Source organism: Xiphias gladius, chromosome 6 (genome assembly GCF_016859285.1).
Source record: "Xiphias gladius isolate SHS-SW01 ecotype Sanya breed wild chromosome 6, ASM1685928v1, whole genome shotgun sequence".
Classification (NCBI taxonomy): domain Eukaryota; kingdom Metazoa; phylum Chordata; class Actinopteri; order Istiophoriformes; family Xiphiidae; genus Xiphias; species Xiphias gladius.
In genome coordinates, this window is record NC_053405.1 from 23,991,842 (window position 1) to 24,015,187 (window position 23,346).

General features: G+C 40.0%; 2 protein-coding genes across 4 annotated transcripts in view; one reads left to right on the top strand and one right to left on the bottom strand.

Moving 5' to 3' along the window:
- Positions 1-15,495, top strand: part of LOC120791003 (cadherin-24-like) — a 23,152-nt gene extending 7,657 nt beyond the window's left edge. The window contains exons 3-14 of one of the 2 annotated variants that reach the window (XM_040129073.1): positions 267-561; positions 2,091-2,210; positions 2,511-2,678; positions 8,075-8,256; positions 8,772-9,028; positions 9,137-9,273; positions 9,437-9,558; positions 10,807-10,924; positions 11,100-11,408; positions 11,555-11,744; positions 11,869-12,268; positions 13,953-15,495. In XM_040129073.1, coding sequence (XP_039985007.1) covers positions 267-561; positions 2,091-2,210; positions 2,511-2,678; positions 8,075-8,256; positions 8,772-9,028; positions 9,137-9,273; positions 9,437-9,558; positions 10,807-10,924; positions 11,100-11,408; positions 11,555-11,744; positions 11,869-12,268; positions 13,953-14,822 — 3,168 coding nt within the window. In that variant the 3' untranslated portion in view covers positions 14,823-15,495. The remainder of the gene's footprint in view (positions 1-266; positions 562-2,090; positions 2,211-2,510; positions 2,679-8,074; positions 8,257-8,771; positions 9,029-9,136; positions 9,274-9,436; positions 9,559-10,806; positions 10,925-11,099; positions 11,409-11,554; positions 11,745-11,868; positions 12,269-13,952) is intronic. The other variant, XM_040129074.1, reaches the window with a different exon arrangement.
- Positions 15,496-17,069: 1,574 nt separating this feature from the next.
- Positions 17,070-22,078, bottom strand: cltrn (collectrin, amino acid transport regulator). 2 transcript variants are annotated; one of them, XM_040127879.1, is made up of 7 exons: positions 21,915-22,078; positions 21,718-21,788; positions 21,126-21,184; positions 20,805-20,890; positions 20,504-20,620; positions 18,743-18,937; positions 17,070-18,657 (listed from the first exon to the last, which is right to left on the bottom strand). In XM_040127879.1, exons 2-7 carry the CDS (start codon positions 21,782-21,784, stop codon positions 18,525-18,527), a joined length of 657 nt encoding a protein of 218 aa, XP_039983813.1. In that variant the 5' UTR covers positions 21,785-21,788; positions 21,915-22,078; the 3' UTR covers positions 17,070-18,524. The 2 variants fall into 2 exon arrangements, with proteins under 2 accessions (XP_039983813.1, XP_039983812.1); XM_040127878.1 differs by lacking the exon at positions 21,915-22,078 and having other exon boundaries at positions 17,071-18,657; positions 21,718-21,908.
- Between the last annotated feature and the right edge of the window lie 1,268 nt (positions 22,079-23,346).

Sequence of the window (23,346 nt, forward strand, 5' to 3'; positions counted from 1 at the left end):
CCCCCAATGGCATGTTTGGTCCAATGAGTTGATTAGCTGTATGCATCAGTACTCATCCTGGTCCCATATGTATCTTCCACACCTGGTGCCATTCATTTCAGATTCACTGAGCACATAACGTCTTAACATAAATCACCCATTTTACGTACTCATGTTTGCAGTACTTGCCTTACAATGAGTGTTAATGAGCAATACCAGCATCAGCATTCTGCAATGTTGCCTGAAGGTGTTACAGTAATTAACTCCGTATGTTTTTTATTTTCCAGCTGCACACAGATATGGACAAAGGAGACGGTCGCACTAAGTATTTGTTGGAGGGAGAGGGAGTGGGCTCTGTGTTTGTTATTGACAGCAACACAGGCAACATACATGTCACCAAGTCCCTGGACCGCGAGGAGAAGGACCAGTACCGTCTCATTGCAACGGCTACAGACCGTCAGACAGGCCGAGCCCTGGAGCCCTCCTCTGAGTTCATCATCAGAGTGCAGGACATCAATGACAACCCGCCCGTCTTCCCCAATGAAGCCTATGTCGCCATGGTGCCGGAGATGGCCAACATCGGTACGGCCAGAAAACAACAATAAAGGGATACTCCACCCAAAATCTATTTAAAATGCAGCTGTAAAATGTAAGTAGTGATGTCCTTCCTGGAGAGCGGCTGCTGTTTTCATACTAACATGGATTCCAACGGCAATGAGTTTTCACAGCAAAACAAGAATAAGGCTGTGTCCCAAATCTCTTTCTTGTTCACTTATTCACTACTCCCTGTATAATAGAACCTCAATAGTTTACTCTATGCAGAGAAGGAAATTGAGACTTTGTACATGTCATTTTTTTTGCATCATTGCTGACAGGTTTAGTTGTATAATTATAAATTTCACATCTATAAAATGCGGAGCATTGCATTGTTGCATTCTTACAAGCCACACTACTTTTTTCATTCCATTGTTTCATTTTTGAGGATTTTACAGTGGATAAATTTACAATCTTAGAATTCAGACACTCAAATAAAATGAAGAAAGATATAGTGCAATAATAGTATTAATAACAGTAAATAGGGTATGAATTCTCTAGCTTGTGGCTCTGTGAGGCTGTACTTGGGAACTGGAAAAAATGAAATTCTGACGTTATCATGGTGCTAGATGAAAGTCAGAGGATCATCAGAGTTGTAGCAGTTCATCCTGAGGGGAGACATGAATGTCTGTACCAATTCATGGGAATCCATCCAGTAGTTGTCAAAAAAATTTCACTCAAAACCCTCATGGTGGCGCTAGAGAAAGGTCAGGGGATCACCAGAGTCATTTGGACTAACCATCACCATGGATATATCTGTACCAAATTTAGCAACAATTCATCCAATAGTTGTTGAGATCATTTAGACTGGGCCAAAGCAGCGGACTGACCAACTGACTAATACAACAGCATTGCCATCTCTAGAGCCATGGAACTAGCTTGACTAAAATACTTTGAAAAAAAATTCATAGAAAAATTCATAGAAACTTCTCAACCAACCCAAACAACTAATGATTATTTTTTTTGAATAATCTGTAATAGTAATAATAATCATTATGTCTGTGAAATGTCATAAAATAGTGAAAAATGCTCATCACAACTTCCAGGAGCCCAAGGAGATGTATTCAGATTGTTTTTTTCTTTTGTTTTTAACAAGTACAAAACCCAAAGACTATCATATATGATTATTATCAAAATATTTGCAGATTATCCTTCAGCATAATAGACTTCCCCACTGTCCAGAAATGTCTAGTATTTTGTAGACACATTATTGCTAGAATATGGCTAAATACACTGTTTTCTGGCACAGCTCCAGCATTTCAAGGAGGGTAACAGCATATTTAGCCACATTTGTCTCAAGGATTGTTTTGAACATACTGCACATATGGAGAGACAGCAGAGAAATGGATAATCCTTTTAATCCTACAGATGTTAAGTATTAGATATTTAAAAGATAGATTTTGAGCGGAGTATCGCTTTAAGATGGCTCATGAACCAGCGAACCGGCTTTAACTACCATACTTTGAGATTCTTTAATTCTTTAACCTGTCCCAAATGTCGCCTCCTCTGTTTCACAGGCACTTCCATAATCCAAGTCACAGCCAGAGATGCTGATGATCCAACATATGGAAACAGTGCCCGGCTGGTGTACGCCATCACTCAGGGCCAGGACTATTTCTCTGTGGATCCTCAGACAGGTCTGGTCACAGCCTCACGCGTACCACACGCCCCCTCAAAGCTGTAAACCGTAACATGCCGCTCCAGCTGATGATTACACTTTACACAGTAAATCCCTGTGGTGCGGTTAGATATCACCATATGTCCAGCGTGGATAAGAACATTTTAACTAACATTTTATATGATTCGTTCGGAAGCAGAAGTGGCCTGGAGTCAGATGTTTTCCAATGTCCTGATTCTAAAATGAATGCGTCCGACTGGCTTTGATACTAATTTCAAGAGATGCTATGTCACTGTGAAATCTGTTGCTGCTCCACCAGGCATCCTGCGAACAGCCGTACCTGATATGGACAGAGAGACTCAGGATGAATATCTGGTCGTCCTCCAGGCCAAAGACATGGGTGGGCATCTGGGCGGATTATCAGGGAGTACAACCGTCACGGTGAAGCTGAGCGATGTCAACGACAACCCCCCTCACTTCAGACGGAGTAAGCACTGCTGTTATCAGATCACCACTTAACTGTTGGCTGCACAATATATGCGTGTGTGTGTGTGTGTGTGTGTGTAAGTAAAGATTAAAATGATGAAACATCTTGTAATGGCATTTGTGACAGCAGTCTGATATTTTTTGCCTCCTTTGGGTCCTAGTTGCCTTGACAGCTTCAGGATAAGATATAAGCTCTAGTGCAGCTTAACAGCTTGTCCAGTGTCTTCCACCTTTATTTTATGCACTCTTCCTAATGAATGTTTTTAACATCAATTGCAATAACATAACCTTTGCCAGGATGACTGGCATTAACATTCACATAAATACTCCAGCTTGGTCCCTTGAGGTTCAAATGGCCTGTGGCTTGACGTTGAAGAGTGAAAGATCATGTCCTCTTTTTCTCATCCAAGCTTTTCCCTGTTCCATGCTATTAATATTTCATCTTAAAGTTCAGTGCTTTCTGCTTCAATAGACAGTAAAATCACTGCAGAATGTGTCTAACACTTTGAGACATATACTGCATTTCTCTGTATACAGTACTACATCTCCTGTGTTCACTTTTCCCCCTCTTCCCTACTTCGTCCTGACATTCTCTGCTTACCGCCATTCATCTCAATGTTTAAAGCCCCCTTTTCTCATGTTGATATATTGTGCTGCAATAGAGTGCTTTATAGAAGCAATTTAATATTTCCAAATACCAGCAGTGTGTCAGACTACACGTCAAAAGTCTTAGAACACTTCCATTTTTCAAAATGTTATTTCAATTTACATAATTCAGTGTCTCAGTGTTTCTGAAATTAAAGCATAAAACAAATAAACAACTGGAGATTTTAAAAACAAGGAATCATGGAATCTTTTTGTTGAACTAAATTTTAAATACATTTTTGACTCACTCAGCAGCCGAACACAGTGGAAATCAAATATTGTTCAGAGAGTTCATTCCAACACTGTTGCAGAAGTTCAGACGAGTGTGTTGCAATTGTAGTTTGCTTTGCTTCCACCTTCTGTCCAGTTCATCCCAAACCAGCTCCATGAGGTTTAAGTCTGGAGACTGTGCTGGTCTTCTATCATGTGAAGCCATCGTCTAGTTCTTTTCTTCTAATATTTTTGATCATAATTTGACCATTATCTTGCTGTAGGATGAACCCCTGACCAAACAGTCTGTCTTCCTTCATTACTTGTCTTTTCCTCGCCATTCTGATACCAACATACAGAACTACTTCCTGCAGCAAAGCCTTGTCCTAATAATGCATCAGAGGGTATAGTAACACAGTTTGCTCCAACACTGCCTTTGTGCAAGACAGTGGGTTTGTATGTCATCAAAGGAGGTTAGGGAGCCCAAAACTGTTTGAATTAACTTTCAAGGCATATTTACTTCCATTGTTGCAGGAAAGCTGTAAGTCAACCAATTTCTTATTCCCTGAAAAAGGTCTGTTTTCTTGAAATTTACATGATTTTTTATGTTTGGTGACCTAACCTTTTTGTTTTTTTAACCTTGGGCAGTTTACAGCTGATCTTTGCACGATTTAAGGTTTTTCAGTTGACTTGAACTGCATAAATTTCAATAAAACATGGAAAATTTTCGGTGTTGTAAAATTTTTGAGCAGTAGTGTATTTATTTACTGATAACTGACTATACATCTTCCCTCCATCACCAACGTACTCTAAGTCATTCTTCTCTGTTGAAAAATAATGCCACAGGTTAAGCAAGCAGCTCATTTAGCATGCTCTTTAGATGCAAGTGGTGGGATTTTCAGATTTTGTTTTATTACGTAGCAAGGTAGAGCGGCTCTGATTAAAAGGAAAACATTTCTCTGAGTTTGCTGCATGTAGAGGTTTTTTTTTCTCCAATAAATGGCATGACTTCAGAGATCACTGACTTCATTTTCATGCTTGCAAAGTGGACAGACTGTAACACTAACAGCTCAAATTCTCAGTTTAATAAATACAACTAATGACTGTGACAAATAACTATCAATTAATTTGTAGCTCAATAGCGTTTCATTTACTGTATGTTTGTAACATTAATAATGGGATTATTAGAGTTTAGATCTATTTTTGTCTAGAGATTAAACAAAGAAACAAAGGCAACAACTAAAAATTTCTTTCATTATCAATCGTTTGGTCTAAAAATGACCATCACGAGTTCCCAGAGCACAAGATAATGTGGTCCAATTGCTTTATTTGTCCAGTTCAAAAACAGTTCAGAAACCAAATATATTTCATGTACAATGATATAAACAGTAACCAATCTTCACATTTGAGTAATTTGAGCTAGCAAATGTTTCCCATTTTAGATTGATAAATGACAATTAATTACAGATAGCTGTTGATTAATTTTCTGTCAATGACTTGTCAGTTTATCAACTAATTGTTTCTGCACAAAAAAGAGAAAATGTCTTCAATGATAACCCTAGGTTATCCATACTAGTGAAGAGTTTACAGCCGTGCTAGCAGCTCTGCAAGACTTTATTTAGGCAGAGCAGTACTTTGAGTTACAGTTGCATGAAAAAGTTTGGGCAACCCTAGTCAAACTTTGTGTTTCTATGAATAGTCAAGAGTGTAAATGATCACCTGATTTCCAAAAGGCATAAAGATGTGACACGTTTCTTTTATATTCTAAGCAAGATTACTTTTTCATTTCCATTTTATACAGTTTCGAAATAATAAAAAAGGAAAAGGTCCCAAAACAAAAGTGTGGGCACCCTGCATGGTCAGTACTTAGTAACTCCACCTTTGGCAAGTATCACAGCTTGTAAATGCTTTTTGTAGCAGCTAAGAGTCTTTCATTTCTTATTTGGGAGAATTTCGGCCATTCTTCCTTCAAAAGGCTTCTAGTTCTGCGAGATTCTTGGGCCAGCTTGCAAGCACTGCTCTTTTGAGGTGTATCCACAGATTTTCAATGATGTTTAGGTCGGGGGACTGTGAGGGGTGTGGCAGACCCTTAAGCTTGGGCCGTTTGAGGTTGCCCATTGTGGATTTTGAGCTGTGTTCAGGACCATTATCCTGTTGTAAAAGGCATAATCTTTACATCTTCATCTTTTTTACGGATGGTGGGATGTTTGCTCCCAGATTTGGTGTTGTTGGTGTTGGTATTCGATTGAATCCATTCTTCCCTCTACCAGTGAAATGTCCCCCGTGCCTCTGGCTGCAACATAAGCCAAAAGCATGATCGATCCAGCCCCTGTGCTAAACACTTGTAGAGGTGTTCTTTTCATGAAATTCTTCTTTTTTTAAACATATCTTTGCTCAGTGCAGCCAAAAAGCTATTTTTTAACTTCATCAGTCCACAACACTTGTTACCAAAATGCATCAGGCTTGTTTAGATGTTCCTCTGCAAACTTCTGTCGCTGAATTTTGTGGTGAGGAGGTAGGATAGGTTTTCTTCTGATGGCTCTTCCATGAAGATCATATCTGTGCAGGTGTCGCTCCACGGTAGAACAGTGCGACACCACTCCAGAGTAGACTAAATCTACCTGAAGGTCTTTGCAGTCAAACGAGGGTCTGGATTTGCCTTTCTAGCAATCCTACGAGCAGTTCTCTCTGAAAGTTTTCTTGGTCTTACAGACCTCAATTGACCTCGTTCGGTCATGTTAACTGCCATTTTTTAATTACATAATGAACCGAGGAAACGGCTTGCTATCTTCTTACAGCCTTCTCTTGCTTTGTGGGCATCAATTATTTTAATTTTCAGAGTGCTAGGCAGCTGCTTAGAGGGGCCCATGGCTGCTGATTGTTGGGACAAGGTTGGAGTACTCAAGAATATTTATAAAGCTTTGAAATTTGCATCACTTGGCCTTTCCTAATGATGATTTAGAACAAACAATAGCGCTAACAAGCTAATTAAGCTCCGAGACCTTGGTAAAAGTTATCTGAAAGCGGACATCTCTTGGGCTGCCCAAACTTTTGTATGGTGCAGTTAAAAAACTGTACAAAACAAAAATAATACACTAATCTTGATTAAAATGTTGAAAAGAATGTTTCATCTTTAACTTTATGCCTTTTGGAGATCAGTTCATCTTCTACTTACTTAAATATTCACAGTAAGAGAAATTTTGACCAGGGGTGCCCAAACTTTTTCATTCCACGGAATATGCTAACACTAGAAGGGTAATACACCCACAGTGGCAATGCTAACATGCTGATGTTTAGCAGATATATTCTTTGCCTTGTTCACCATCTTAGCCTAGCATGTTAACATGCTAACATTTTAGCATTAAACAAAAAAGTACAGCCAAGGCTAGTCGGAATGCAGGTATTTGACAAATTACAATTTTGACTTGATGATGGCACTAGATTAAAAAGTCGGAGGAACACTAAAGTATTTACATTTCAACCTGAGGGTACCACGAATGTGGCAATGGCAATTTAGCCAGTATTTTGAGATATTTCATTCTGGGCCAAAGTAGTGGACCAGCAGACTGAAATTACCATCCCAGAAGCCATGCTGCCAGCTTGGCTGAAAACGAGTACTGCAACTAATGACTGCTTTCATTATCAGTTGTTTGGTCTGTAAAATGGTACAAAAAATAGTGAATAATGCCTATCACAAGTTTTCAGTTTACAATAATTAAACAAGGTAGTTGGAACTACTTTCTGCTCAACATAGAGAAAATGTCCAAAATGTACAGCATGTACAAAAATCATCAGTAGCATTCAATTTAGTTGTAGAGTGAGGTACTAATGAAAAAAGACTTAAAAGACAGTTTCACGTTTTGTTTTAAAACATGCCCATGTCTATATGTACATTGACAAGGCTTACTGGTCACTGCAAATGTTCCTCCTCTGCTTACTGGCCCTAAAGAGATCCCTTTAGAAATGAGGGACAACCCACACAGTCCATATGCTGTGCAAAAATGCATTCAAAATTTCAAAGCAAATATGAGGCTTCAGTCTTTAGTACAAAATTCCCTCTCTGTGCTACTGCCTCTACACTGCAGCTCTGCAGAGAAAAACTACATGGAAACAGAGGGGATTTCATTGTAAAATGACTAACTTTGGAAGATACATTCTTGTTTTGACTAATTCAGACATCTGAAGACCCATATTAGCTTTAGTATTATTGCACAAACCAAGGACTTTAGATTTTGTCGCCCATCACTTAGACTATATGGACAGGAGGAATAATTACTTCCTATAATAACTCTTCCTAGGCACACATGGGCATGTGTGTATTGTATTAAGATATTCTTTAAACTTGTTCATGAAATATGTGAATGAAACTCCCCTATAATAAAAGGCATAATGGACACATGTATTGCGTGAATAGCCACCGTGTTTTAACGCAAACTTCAACCAGACACTATCCTGCTGTACTTTGCATAGTTTAGTTTTTCAAATCACGATTCAGTGCCAGTTCTCAAAACCATTATATTCATTATTTTTTCCTCTCTGCAGGTGCGTGGTCATTCTCTGTATCTGAGCTAGCAGCACCAGGTGTGGAGGTGGGCCGTCTCACCGCCACCGATCCTGATCTGGAAGAAAATGCACTGCTGGAGTTTGCTATTCTGGACACAGAGGAGGCCGAAATATTCAATATAACTGGAAGGGACCAAGAGGCTGTAATTGCACTGAACAAGGTGAGTGACAAGACACAGGTACTGACACAGAGTGACTGTGTGTAAAGCAACTTTCGTTCATTTCGTTCAACAAAAGTTTTCATAATTGTCATAATACATAGTGTGAACAATATCTAATATGCAGCATTCCAGGATATATGAACAAAGTTGCTTAGGTCTGGTGTTGAAAATTTATTTTATTTAGTCAGTTAAACACTTCAGTTAACTCAAGTACCCTCTGTCGCTGACAGGTTCAGACTCTCAAGGCTCTACAGTGGGCAATTAATGACTAACAAAAAACTAATAAGCAACTGGTGAAAAATTAAAATAAAGGGGTGAGGAGGTTGAGGAGGGAAGAGAGCCTGATGAGTAATTACCCCAAATTTGATCAAACTGAGATCCAAGAAAGTTGAAAATGGAAGATGTGAGGGATGTAGAAAAAATACAAATACAAATAGACATATGAATCATAAACTAAGTGCCTTCAAAAAAAGTCTAGCCTATAGATTGAGGTTGCTTTATTCTTCACCGCACAGCTGCTGGATTATGAGGCCTGCAGTTCATACACTTTCTCCGTGGAAGTTGCCAACCCTTTAGTGGATGCCCGGTACCTAAGGAAAGGTCCCTTTAAGGACCAGGCAACAGTGCGGGTCATGGTCCTTAATGCTGATGAGCCACCGCGATTCTCCCAGGCTCTGTACCATCTGGATGTGTCTGAGAACTGCCCCCCTGTCTGCTCTGTTGGCCGCGTCTACGCTGTGGACCCAGACACAGGACAAAGCACCAACATCAGGTGGTTATTACACCGTCGCTCACTCATTTAGTCACTCACTCACTCAGGGCTTGCTTCACTATCTTTTTTCTTTCCTATTTTTCCTCGTGCCCTATTTCTGCATCTCAGGTACTCCATCGATCCCCAGTCAGACCCTGAGGCTCTGTTCCGCATCGCCTCTGACACAGGCTTTATCAGCACAGTGATGGAGTTGGACCGTGAGCTGGAGCAGTGGCATAATATCACTGTCATCGCCACACAGAGGGGTATGTCGGCCCCTCTGCCCTCAGGCGCTATGAGCAACAGAGCTTACCAGAGTCATATTTCACAGAAAGCACCGCCTGGAGTTTTGGAATACAAAGTGTGGCGGATAAATGATAGAAACTCAGTGATAATTTCCAAATTAATGTCGGTTTCCTTTTCTTTCAGACAATCCAAATCTTGTGTCAAGGGTTGTGGTTGCCATAGAGACACTGGACCAGAATGACAATGCGCCGGAGTTAGACAGGCAGTACACAACATCTGTATGTGACTCCAGTGTCCCCGGTCAGGTCCGTTCTTATTTTTTGATTTTGCCCGACATTGAATAAAACTTCAGATTATCTTCTTTTTTTTTATCAATTCTGTCTCAACTTCATGCCACTGACTACTTTTGAAAGCATGTGTGATATTATTTCTTAAGTTTGACTCAATTTTTTTTCCCCTCCTTTGTTAAAACCATTACAATAAGTGGTTATCAGGGAGGCAAAGTCACCTATTGTTTGTTTCTTTACTCAGCTTTACATTTCCAAATATTATATAATAGAATTGAAAGCTAATACAATCAGTCATGATGCATACTAATAACATACTGTAAGCAGCCTTATTCTTCAAAGTATAACTGAACTGAAATAAACTACTCACTACTATTCATGTTACACTAATCCTTATGATTTCAGTCCTGACTGATTTGGTTACCTTGGTAACAGCCAGTGCAATTTAAAACCACAGCAAACACTCATAAGCTCCTACAATGCAATGATAAAGAAGTAAGTCAAAAATAATTGCAACCATTTTCTAATTTTAAGCCATCCCTTTCCTTTTTCCATTACTCCCTGTAAAATGAAAGTCTAATCCAAAGGCAAAAATGACCCTTTTTTTGTTTTGTAGACACACGTTTGATAAACCAACAGTCAGCGCAAATTTAGGTGAAAAATACATCACGCTTTCTGTGACTCCTTCACATGGAATGCCACCCCATGTTTTGCCAGCTGAAAGCTTTTATTGGGAAGCAGCAGCAATAGGACGTGTTGGGTTTGCACTACAGCTCTGATACAGCGTGAGGAGAGCGAAGCATAAACAATGAAATTAAACACAGTAAGGCTGGATTACATGATTCATTGTTTCCTGTTGGACCTGGTTGATTCCATCACTAACAACGAAAGCTACTATACACACGTAATTATAGAATGAAAACACATGAATGGTTATTACTGCCAAAATGCCAACCATAAATAGTATTAACACACAGGGTCTGATTTCGTGAAAATCTTAAGGGTTCTAACTAAGTTTGTTTCTGCTGTCAAATAGAGACTTTTATCCCAACTTTATTTAACAATGTCTACTTGCAGCCCCTCGTCATATGTTGCCTATGTCAGCAGTTCCAACAAAGAGTGATTTTCATATGGCAGATTCTTTCATTCATGTCCAAAAAATGTAAAATATAGATAAAAGTAAAAATATATATATAATCTCATTCGACCCTTGGAGATTTATCTTGAGGTCCATTAAAACAGAGCTTCCTGTTCTTTGCTCTACAGGTAGTTCAGGTTCTGCGAGCCATCGACAGGGACCAGGGAGGGCAGGACACCCCGGTCCACTTTAGCATCCCTCCAGAGTCCAGCTCTGCACTCAACCTCACTATCAGGGAAACTGGAGGTAGCACTGCTTTGCTCTTTTTTTTTTACAATTTAATAAATGTCACCAACAAAAATTGGTAAGTTTGGTCGGTGTGTGCGTGTGTGTGTGTGTGTGTGTGTGTGTGTGTGTGTGTGTGTGTGTGTGTGTGTGTGTGTGTGTGTGTGTGTGTGTGTGTTTTTTGCCATGTTATCAGGTGTGACAGCCAGCCTGGTGCTCCAATCAGCCTTGGAGCCCCGCCCTGGCTTCTCCTCATCCTTACTAACCCTCTACGTGCCAGTTGTGCTACGCGACGGAGCCTCTGGCCTCACCAACACTGGTACGGTGACCGTGACCATTTGTCCCTGTCTGCGAGGGGGCATGCAGACAGAGGACAGGGGGAGACAGAGGGACAGGAGATGGGAGAGACACATGGTTTGTCTGCCCATGCCGTCCACCTCTCCGTCTCTCATATTCAGTTTGGTCACCTTACTGGCCATGCTGGCTTGTGTCACCACTCTGCTGGGTACGTTTGATCAGTTCTCTGAAGTCTCCGAGGTACTATAAATATGCTGTTTGTGACTTTTTGAAAGACGCTGAGCAGTTGTGTCAGGTTGCGTCTATAATGTCTAAAAGAGTATGTGGTCATGTGTCTCTTTTTTTGCCCTTTAGTGGTGTGTGCACTCTCACTGTCATTGCGCCATCAGAAGCGAGACTCCCACTCACCCTTCGAGGAGGATGATGTCAGGGAGAACATCATATCCTATGATGATGAGGGGGGAGGGGAAGCAGACACCGCAGCTTTTGACATTACAGCGTTGCAAAGCATGCACAGAATACAGCACATGCACAACAGAAACATGTGAGCTATGCCCAGAAATAAAATTAAAAAAAAAAAAAGTTTATCCTTGCCATGGTAGCTTATGGGAGTGTGTGCATGTTTGTGTGTGATTGTGTGCCTGTCTGACATCTATCGCTCTGCACAGATGGTACACCCAGCAGAATCCGCCGAGGGCCAGGACGTACAGCTGGAGCCGTAACCCGCGCCCCGGCCTGGACCCTGAGCAGCGCCCAGGCTCGGCTCCACTCTACGGACGCCTCTGCTACGGCATCCACACGCTGCCTGTTCTTAGAGATTATCCGGCCGGGCCACTGGAGGCAGGTCTGCAGCTAACGCAGCTGACCCATGGGCTCACTGGAGGTCATATCGGCAATTCCCTTGTCATCCAGAACCAGAGCACCTTTGAGCCTCTGCTGCACTCTCCTGAGATGAGCCCTGGCAGTTATGAAGCAGAACACATGCTGGGGAAGAGTACAGTTACCGACGGAAATTTAGGCAGCGACGCAAATGCAGCTGATACAAAAGAAAATCGGGATGAGGCCAAGGTCAGACAATAGTAGTGATACTAAGAGATAAAAATATGTTAGCAATTATATGGAGGCAAAGAAAGCCCTTCAAGGGTCTTCAAAACAACTTTATAAGCAAGTAAATATCTAACTGTGAAATTCAATCACTTCAAGTGAACACTTAATGTTAAAATTTAAATACCACTGGATACAAATCATTGAAAGATTTTACTTTGAAAACCATCTTATTTTATTTCTATCTTAATTTATGTGTCTTGAATTCTTCCTGTTTTAAGACAGTATGTCAAGTGGCTTGATTTCAAAAACTTGATTTTAAGTATTATTTTGTTTTCACAATTTCATAAAGTCAGATAGAAAGCTCAAGTGTCCAATATTCAAAAGGCTGCACTGATCAGCCACAACATTAAAACCAGTAACTGGTTCAGCTGTTTAAATGTTTGATCAGTGTATGTTCCAGTTCAAATTCAATTACTCATTTCCAGATCTAAAAAGTCAATTCAGGTCAACAGATCTGGTTGGTGAAATTCAGAAATCAAAATTGGGTCATTTTCTAAACTTGTGAAGATTTTTATTCCTTTTATTCAGTATATCAGAAAGCAAATGGACTGCAACTAAGTAGTGTTTGTTGGCTGGCCTGCCTCTATGAATGTAGCTGCATATACAATTTATTTGAACTACCTTTGAAATCATACTCATAGGGTATCCCGAGATTGTGTCAATGTACTATATTTGGCACAGTGAGAGAGAGGACCCCAGGTCACACATATCTACAAAATGCCAAAGATAACACAATAATGACCGCTGTGGTCCTTGATGTAAAGAGATCATTGATACAGGAGTCACCTAGGTGACATCATACTATCAAATCCATAAATCAATACATACTTCTTGCACCACAGGAACAAATATCCATGCCAGTCTTTTAGGCAGGAGTTCCCCCAACCCTGTGAAAGTGGTCCTCCTGGGTAACTAACAGAGGGCTTAGCAGGAATAAATCTGACTATCCAGGACAATACTGCCCAAACACAGTTTGCTTTTCTCAGGTTTTGATCGAAATAAAATAAATTCCGTTTTGGTCAAGTGAAAGGACAACTTATTGTCTACTACCCTGTTCTTATTCTTACTGAATTCTTCACTTAGAATAAAAATATTTCTCAGTCTTACTTGAAGCTAAAATGGCTGAATCTTCAGCATATAAGAATAAATGTTCAGTACAAGCAGATCCCAAATCATTTCCATCACAGCAGCCATAGACATCAGAGATTCAGCATATCTGACCATTCACTAACAGTGTATTGGGGTATTGAATTTTGGTGTCTTATTTAAAAAAAAAAAAAGTAAGACACCAAAATTCAAGGTGGAAGATTCCAACTAAACATCTAGTCTACCGAGGACAGGAAATCCTGTCTGAATCAGAACTCTGTCCAATCAGATTAAGTTCAGACAATTTTCTATTGGAATTTGTCAACTCCCCCATAAAAATTAAGTTTTTGAAATGGCACAACTTCAAATTATCTAATTCAACCACAAATAGTAAAATATTCCAATGCAATCAACTCAGTGGTGATTAAATTTTAACAAGTATTCAGTAGTGATTCAATTTCCTGATTAGCATTTTTTTCAGTTGCTAAAAACGTTCGAATCAATTTTTTGCCTCCATATATTTATGCCTGCATCTCTCCCCTCTCCTTCTCTTTTACAGACAAACCCCACAGAGTCAGAGCTGACACCAGCCAGCGACGCTGTGAATGTGACCTACTGTGACCCAACTGAGTCTTCATGCCAAAGTCACACCAGCTCCTCATCAAACCAGCAAGAGGGGCGACCGGGGTCATCGCAGACTCAGATCAGCACGGCAGCCACCAGCTGCACAATAGATGACATCGATACTGATTCCTCCATTCCCTCCGTTTCAGAGCGAAATTATTCAAATGGTAGTCAGATCAACTCTGTAAACCCTCCTGTTTACCTGAAAGGAGACACATACAGCATTGTGGGCTCGCTGAATCCAAACAGCAGAGGGACGTGTATGAACGGGTCTAGCAGCAGCGGTTTATACCCAGCAGGGGTGCAGCTACTGAACATGTGCAGACTCCAGAGAAAGGATTTGACCCCACAGCTTTTGCCCTTACCTGCGGGTGTGTTGGGCAACAGCAGAGGCTGGCCATTGGGGGCCGAGCCCACGAGAACAGAAGCAGCCAACCCGCAGCCTCTCCGGATGGAAGACCTCCTGAATATCCGTCTGGATCAGGTCACCTCTGACCTGTCGCAGCCGCCCTATGACTCACTGCAGACTTATGAGTTTGAGGGCCGTGATTCAAGAGCTGAGTCACTGAGCTCACTGGAGAGCGACGGAGAGAAGGACGATGGGACAGTGGTGGGAGGGATGGAGGAGTTAAACCAGAAGTTTCAGAGGCTGGTGGAGATCATCCAAGAGAGGGAGAAAGAGAAGGGAGGAGAGGGAGGAGAGACACGGGCAGCGGAAGGACTTGAGACTGCAGAGGCTACTCTCATTGAGACTCATAAACAAACGGAGGACAAAGAAAAAGAACGGCAGAGATGGGATTTCTAGACTGCAAAAAAAGAAAAGTTCAAAGACGGGAGAACTCTCTTGACAGTGATGGATTTTTAAACACAGCAGGGGTGGCAAAATACACAGCCTCTGACAGGAATCTTCTTGTCGCCGCCCCCCCCCCAGGAAAAATCCATGAGGCTGACAGCATTGTGGAGATTTGTGGCGGAATCAGTGCACAGCGCATAGTTTTCACCTCCACTATGTTTAGAAAATGCATATGGAATCTGTCACTTTTCACACTTGCAACTGATATTAATAATGCACTTGGGCTTTCAAAGCGAAAGTTATGAAAAATTAACTTTTTTTGAAATATTGATTCTGAGCCCTTGAAAGCTGCATTGTTAGAAAATAGGCCTCATTAAATATTGACTGGAATTGTGACATTTAATATTGATAGTTTAATAGCGGCACCCTCACTAGGACTCCTTGAATTTGAATACACATATTTGCATCACATTTGCATCAGAATTGGAGAGTTTTAAAATCAACACGAGCATACAGTACTGTGGGTCTACACGGCCACGTGTTCAAAGAGCCACTCCAATGAATCTAACTGTATACATTCATATTCTGTAGCTCTGAAGCAAGAGTACAACTCCAGCAAGTAGTCACCATTACAGCAGCAGAATCTGCTCACTATGCAATTTGTGCACAGTTAGAAATGATTACATTGTCACCATTGAAGACGTGTGTACTGTTGTGAAAGTACAGTGGATAATGTCCATATGTAGATATATATCAACCTTGACTTTAGTGGTTATTGCTCAAGAGTGGACCATTTTTTTGGGTGGGGGACAGTTACTGGAATCCACACACAGGAAATTAAGCGTCCAATTTGCAGTTATTAAAATGTTGCAGACATGAGCTTACAAGGTACAATGCTCCCCATAATTTCACCCACACACGATTATTTATAATTCACCAGTGTGTTTGCTGGTCTAGAATTAACTCCAAAGGCTTATTTATCTCCCACTTTTTAAAGAGACAAAATTTGGCAAAAGCCATTATGCGACGCGGTACACACAGGCTTTGTTTTTGTGACGCAGAAGAACACAAAACAATCATTTACTTTAAGATTCTGTAATTGTATTCAGGCGATCTGTCATTTGACAATAACTCATTTCTATAGCTATTTCAAAGCTAATTTATTATTCAGAAGGTATCAGGATGAGTTATTAAAATAATGACATTATTTTCCCATATGATAAAATGAATTTGACTTTCTGCAATTACTCCAGCTTCCCGTCTTCCTCTACGACGGGATTTTAGCTCTAAATCAGCTGCTGGTTTTATAAGACAGCGATGCGGGCAAACTAAATTTGACAGAAAATCTTTGGTCCTGTGACAAGAAAAATGAGGTGTTCAAAATACTGGACTCCACAGGCAGAAAGAAAGAAATACAGAGGGACAGAAGTGGGATATTACATGAAGTGCCAAATGATACCTAGTCATCACCACACTGTATATTGTGTGGGATACTGTGGATAATACTAACTGCTGAAGAAATATCATTGTACAAATGTTACAGAAGACATATCCTTACCCAGAGATCAGGAACAGATTTAATCTCACAATGAACTAAATATAGACTGTGAAATGTGAAGGACTCTCTGTATTATCACTTCAAAAATAGTGAGTCAAAAATAAAATAACAGTAAATTAAAATATGTTTGAAATTCAAATCTTCAAATACACACTTTAAAAGAGTGCCAAGAAAAGGACTGAGAGATAGGGGACAGCACTGTCTGTCCAGGCAAGTTTGTAACCACAGCAACTGGCAGTACAATGGTGCCACCTAAAGGTTAATATATGGATTGCTGATTACTGATTGGAAAGGGGGGAGAGTTAAGGGTAAGGGAGGTTCTTTTTTTTGGGAAGAGCCAGGAGGAAGAGAGATAGATCCCTTTAACTTCTGCTCATCCCAGAGTTAGATTTTAAAAAGTTCCCCCTCCCCACCACAAACATTTTTGTACAGTCCCTAATTCGATCTTCTTGTGGCAACTACTTTCCTACTGCATTAGTGGTTCCAAACCAGATCCGAACACCCATAAGGGGTCGCAAAATGTATCTCAGCTGTCACAAGATACTGAACAAGATAGGAAAGCAGAAAAAAAACCTATCCACGCTGCACAAAACTATGTATATTTGTCAGAATTTTTTCTTTTGAATTTCTGGATAATATTACTCGTTCAGGTCTCTAAGAAATGTTCACATAAAAAAGGGAGGGGGGCAACCAGGAGACATGGTCAATGACAGTGTTTGGACTAATACTCACTGACACAGGGTAGTTTTTTATTGAAACATCCAGTATCCATAGATATCATTTCACAAGACTTAGAATGTGTGCTTTTACATGTGTGTACATATGCAAGTGAGTAATTTTAGTATCTGTGAAAAAATTACGGTTCAATGCAGGAAAAAAAAAATAAGGCAATGAACCTATTCCTTTACCCCAAAAAACTGCTGGAGGCAGAAAAGTCAAAAATCACATTTTAAACTGAAGACTGTGCCACATTAGTTTTGACATAATCTTGAAACTTTGTACCTGCACTGAGCCCAGATAAGGGGGAGCATTTTGACACGCTGTGCTTTCATCTGGGCCAATGAAGGGGCATCATGTTTTCTAAGTCTGTTCAGTGGCCTAGAATTGGGAAAGTTTGAAGCTTTGTCTTTTACTGCAGCGTGTTCAAGGGGGCTTTTGCTTTCAAACCACAGTGTTTGTCAGGGACTCTACCTTGAACAATACACAAAATTACACAAATTTCTGTGCTCAAATGCAAAGAATGACACTCTGTTCTGACTGTCGTAACAATATGTGTCTAGCAATACTGTGTCCAACCATCGGGATCATGAGCTTGAACTCTACGTCAAATACGGGAGCTATAAGCCCATCACTGACTTTAGGGGGGTTTCACTGTCACTCGTCTAGAAAAGTTTAGAGAAACAAAGAGGATAACAGCAAAAGGATCTACTCAAAACAGACATCTCCTCTGGGCCCTCATTACGATTTGATGACCTCAAAATCAATCACATGTTGGAAAAAAATGCAGGTTAAATATAGTCAGTAGCCTCGCTATTGTTCCCAGTTAGAAAAATATAAATATACAGATACAGATAGCTAGATATATGCATAGTATATTCTGTATCATAAAATGGCTTAATTCTGTTTTATGCCATAAATCCCAGTTCAACATACATGACTGGCCTTGTTGAGCTTGGAATGAGACTTTGTCTGAAATTCTTAAATGGGACCAGTTTTATTACTGGTTTCCATCTCATTCTTTAAATATACGGTACAGTAAATGGTTAGTATCGAATGGTTCGTTTCTTCTCAAAGAGCAGATCACAGACATCGGCTACTGCAACATATCCACAGACATACTCTCTCAAACAGATCTTGGATTTGTCATCAATCAGCAGAGAAAAACGATACATCGATTTGGAAATTAAAGCGCTGGCATAAAAAAAAGCAAGTGCTTGTTTCTTTTTATTACTGTATAGAAATGTTAAGCAAAAGAAATCTCCAAAACAAACAAAAAAACCCCGCAGAAATCATTTTAAATGAGGAGCTTCAACTATAATTAAAAGTCATGCTTTGAAATGATCAGATTTTACAGCGCAAAAATAGTCCACCTGGAGCAGCTTAATAACTTTTCCCCCATCTTTTTGCAGATATTTCGAGTTTTTTATAGAAGCGTTTTACATCTGTGTGAATCGCTCATCCTCTGAGAATGTCATGTTGTAAACACCCTCGTTTGCAGTGCCATTTTCCACCGTTTTCACCCGTGTCTCCTCTTCAATGTCCTCATCGACTGTCTCCTCGGCTGTTTTGCTAGAATAAGAAGTCAGAAACATGACTGATCATTAATAACATGGACAAAATGACAAAAATAATCCATCTAAAGTCATCAGCCTACCGTTTCTTTTGGAACACAGAGGACACGAGCAGAACGATGATGCCAGCACCCACGGCACCCATGACCACCCCAAACACAATCAGCCATGGAGGGGTGTTAGGGTTGACTGGTGCTGCCAGGGTGGGAGGGATACCGAGAAACTCCAGAGTTTTATCAGTTAGCAGGAAAGCGCTGTTGATCCGTTTCCTGGACTTTCTAAGGAGCAAATGAAAAGTTTTGATTTAAAATGGAAATAAACATTCAGCAAGAAGCCACACTCACTGATTTACATTGAGGAAGCACTGCATTTAATGGACTTCCTGCCGTGTTATCATTTTGGGTTTCACTTAGTATATAATGTTTTTTCTTTATTTTGACAGCTACAACAGACTGTAGTCAATAACCAAATTAATTTTTTTTTTTTCTGCAATTATATTTCCAACACAGTCTACCATGCTGTGACTTAGTTGTGCTATGAATACTGGCTATTTTCAGGTCAATGTGTGTCCGTCACAAAGTCTAATTTTGCTGATGAGATTCTTGATGAGGGCTACAGGCCTTCGTCTTAACTTCATAAGCTGTTTGCAATACAGTAAGTGCGGCTGGAAGTTTTGATATTTTTATTGAGATCTTTTTGACCATCACTTATTGATAAGAACCCAGTATATTTGAACTCTTTTACTTCAGGTTGCTGCTTTGCTTAGTTCAGTAGACTCAGGAGTTTTGCTGCTACACCCCTTACTTGTGCTGCCATGAGCTTATGGTGGCTAATGAGCTAATGGTAGCAAAACACGGTAACCGTAACATGATAAATAACACAAACATGACAAAACAATACATTCACATGATCAAATTAGCATAATAATACATGCTTCTTCATAAAAATTACAAGTTGAACTGATAACCACAAGGACACATTGCGTAGGTCAATATGTTTTGCTGCTAACCCTTAGCCCTGCTTGTTTTGGTATGAGCAAATGGTGGTTAATTTCAGCTAATGTTAGCGAAATAACACATCCACACACATTCACATTAACACATTAGCAAAATAAGACACTCTTCTCTTCACAAAAATAAACCCTTGCTTAGTTCAGTGTTCTTTTGCTGCTACAGTCTAACTTTGCCTGCTACAAGCGTATGGTGGCTAGTTTTATCTAATGTAAGTAAAATAACACATTCTTCTTCATAATAATGGAAAGTTGAATCCTCAACCAACACAAGCACCTTTTGCTTGGTTCATTATATTCAGGAGATTTGCTGCTACATCCTACTTGGTCTGCATGACCGATTGTTTGTGGTGGTTTATTGCTAATGTTACTTTAGATCGGATATTGCTGTGCTGACTGAGCGGGGTTGAGCCTTCTTTAATTGTGCTAGTGTTACTCTGCCCTATAATATTCACCATTATTCCACAAGTCACTTAATCAGCAAAACTGAATCACTGCCAGCACTGCCAACTGAGAGATTATTGTTTACTGCCTATTTAGAAATTAGTCATCTTCTTGTCACTGCTATTTCTGCGGTCCATGTGAAAGAAAAAACAGTACAATCAATAAATGGTTACACTTGTAGTACATAGTAATACAATTACAGCTAAAATCCCCACCTATTAAGGCAATTTCACCTTTATACCAAAACTAAACATTAAATGGAACATTGACTCTAAATGTCAGAGTTGAATATGACTTCTGGCTTCTCTTGAGAGGGGCTAAGAAAAAAGCTGATTTTTCCAAACAGAGTGTTTTAAAAAAGAGCAACAGTGTCACTTTGTTTTGCGATTACCTGATAGCCTCCTCCACATTTTCTTTATCAACAAGGTTTGAAGTGTTCAGCGGAGTCGTCACCACGAACCAGAAGGACACTCTGGGAGTCTCATCACACACAATGATGTTTGACACGCTGGTGAAGTTCCACACGACAATAAAGACCACATCAGTATCTAAAAACAATCTCATAAACCATGAGTCACTGATTTCATTATAGTATAAACAGATTTTATCATAGCTTTATAGTTACTGAGTCTATTTCTGTAAACACACAAAAGTATGAATTTTATCCTCTTTATTGATTTTAAGTTTCTTACTCAAATTCCTGTCGGTTGATGTGATTCCTCATGGCAAAAGCCAGAGTCGCTCGGAAAAGGAACAATTCATTTTCATTCCAGTCATACTGCAACAACAGATCGTGCACTGTTTTCAGTAAGCACCTTTCAGGTTAATTGATCATCAGATGGACCTTGTCCTCATAGTATCCACTTCAAGTGAATTCTGGGCAACATTTAGCATATCACTTTTTCTATGGGTAATATGTTGAAGTAGCATTTACTCTAGTAAGCCCTCAAACAGTTATTTATCATCTGATGCTTTGATCATTTTGTGCAGGAATATTACAAATATATACGTACAGCTTGATCCCCCAGAGCAGTTCTGATGCTGAGTCGAACTTTGTAGCCGTCTGAAGCATCTATAAAGATAAAACCTATTTAAATGTCCTCTACATGCTATGAATTTATGTCCTTGGGTTTAAAAAGAAATTTAAAGCTCCAATGTGTCTACGTTTTGCTGATAAAGCTGGCCTGTGTGTACACAACGAGATTAATTTCTTGTGACTTAAATCCAAGTACTGTTGGAATAATTTAACATCACCTCATTTAAGCCTCACCAGTAATTTCCTTATAGGGTTTTAAAAAGTCTGTCGTATACTATGTATTTTAGGGTATTGGCTAATGTCTAATGAAAGCCATTGTTAGGTAAATGTCAGAGTTATGAGTCTAATCCGTCTTTGTTCCAGTTAAGAGATTAGAAGCTGCATTCCACACTGACTGGAGAGGCAACAAGGAAATAGAGTTAGACTGGTGGCTTTACAGTAACAGTGCCTGTATTTGCTGGTTGCATATTAAAAGAAATGCAATGTGATATAAAATGTAAAGACAATTTTTTACTAAAGTGTTCAAAGAAAAAAACAATATGTGAACGTTTCCGTCTGCGATCCCTTACCCGGTGTACAGCGCTGTTCTGCCAAAGTAGATGACAAGCAGAGCAGGAAAAAGATCTTTCCCAACATTTCCCTAGAAAACAAGAAGCAAAATAATAAAATGCTGCAAGTGGAACTCCCAGTGTTGAGTGATTTGAGGAGGTCAGCAGAGGGACTTCATTGGATGAAGTCTGGGTTTAATGATTAAGCCAGGACACACCTGAACTAACCTCCCTTCTTCAAAAAAAAAATGGCCAACAGAGGGGTAGCTTGCCCTCACCGCATAACATGGGAACTGTGAAGTGGGTGCTGCAGCGAATGTACTACTATTTGTTCAGCGGCTCAGTCTGCGTCTGTTTACTCAGCACAGTACAGTGCGTGACCTAGCCATTCCTTGTGCCAGGCAGCTTTATATTAAGTAGCGATATTTTTTGTGGCATGAGAACGGGAATACACAGAGTGTATCAAATCAAACTGACCGGAAAGAAGTGGAGTATCTGACCGTATCTGCTCACCGGTCAAGATAAGCACAGTATAATTGCATTCCTTGCAGGGCAAGAGCCTGATTTGGCATACTGGTAGACTCCAGTAAGCTCCTTATGTTCACTTTCTGAACAGTTCTCTGTTTTTAAAACTTTTCCCAGCCCTCACCAGCAGACATTCACCAGAAAACAGAAAATCCCATTAAAAAAATCTTTTCTATCCTAGATAGGACCTGTATTTCCACTCTGTCCTGACAGTGATGCTTGTAAATTAGTTAATTGTTCAACCATACGTAGTGAGGGATGCCTGACACTGCCATTAATGAGAAACTAAGTTGACAAAGGGCACTCACAACTAAGTCTGTTGCCAAGCTTTTAAGGCTCTTTCTCGTGATAGCAGACTCTGTCTACCATTTAAAATCCACACCGCAGCTGAGCACATTAAATTTTGCCCCTGGCCTACAGTAAGCGATCTTTTGCTCCCATAAAATGTCATAAGTGTGTTTCTATAAAACTGAAAAAATATGAAAACATCTTACTGAGGTTTATAGTGCAAAGCCAGTTAAACCACCCCCTTTCATAAAGCCTGCTTTCTCACTCTTTCTATGCTCAGTTGCAGTAACAAAACAGTAACAGTTCTTTTCTCTTCCATCCAAGTTTGTGTGTTTAGGAAAACACAATAAAAATCTGACATTCTCCAAGAATAATGGGGACATTCATAATGTGAGGAAGAGAGAGATCTGAATAAACAGAGATAAAACACAGTCGTTTTAGGTGTCTATTTATTTTCACAATTTTGGCGAGCTTTTAAAAAAAAAATCTTCCAGCAGTGTCCTTTGCGTGAGGCTTGCTCCTGGCTCACTCTCTGCAAAAGACTGATTTACATAAATAGCTTTCGATTTAATAGCCCCGACTGCAGATATTTTTGCTGAACAGATGATGGCAGTAATGGTCCTATTGGTGCACGAGGACTTGGACATGAGGAACCCCCTCCCCCTTTATTGCACAGCAGTTTATGGCAGCACAATAAAACCACTCATCCTAGCGCAGCATAAACATTACAGAAACTGAGCTGCAGCATTAAACTGATGTGAGCAACAAAATGTAGCAACAGAGCAAGACATGTCTCCGAAAGCAAAACAGCTAAAGTGATGATTAGAAACAGTAACA

Bases quoted from the DNA above. Each gene is read 5' to 3' on its own strand.
- cltrn (XM_040127879.1), bottom strand. From the start codon at position 21,784: ATGTTGGGAAAGATCTTTTTCCTGCTCTGCTTGTCATCTACTTTGGCA. The intron at 18,938-20,503 runs GTAATCGCAAAA...TTTGCTCCTTAG, and splicing joins AATGTGGAGGAGGCTATCAG to AAAGTCCAGGAAACGGATCA. The intron at 18,658-18,742 runs GTAGGCTGATGA...TTCTTATTCTAG, and splicing joins TCTGTGTTCCAAAAGAAACG to CAAAACAGCCGAGGAGACAG.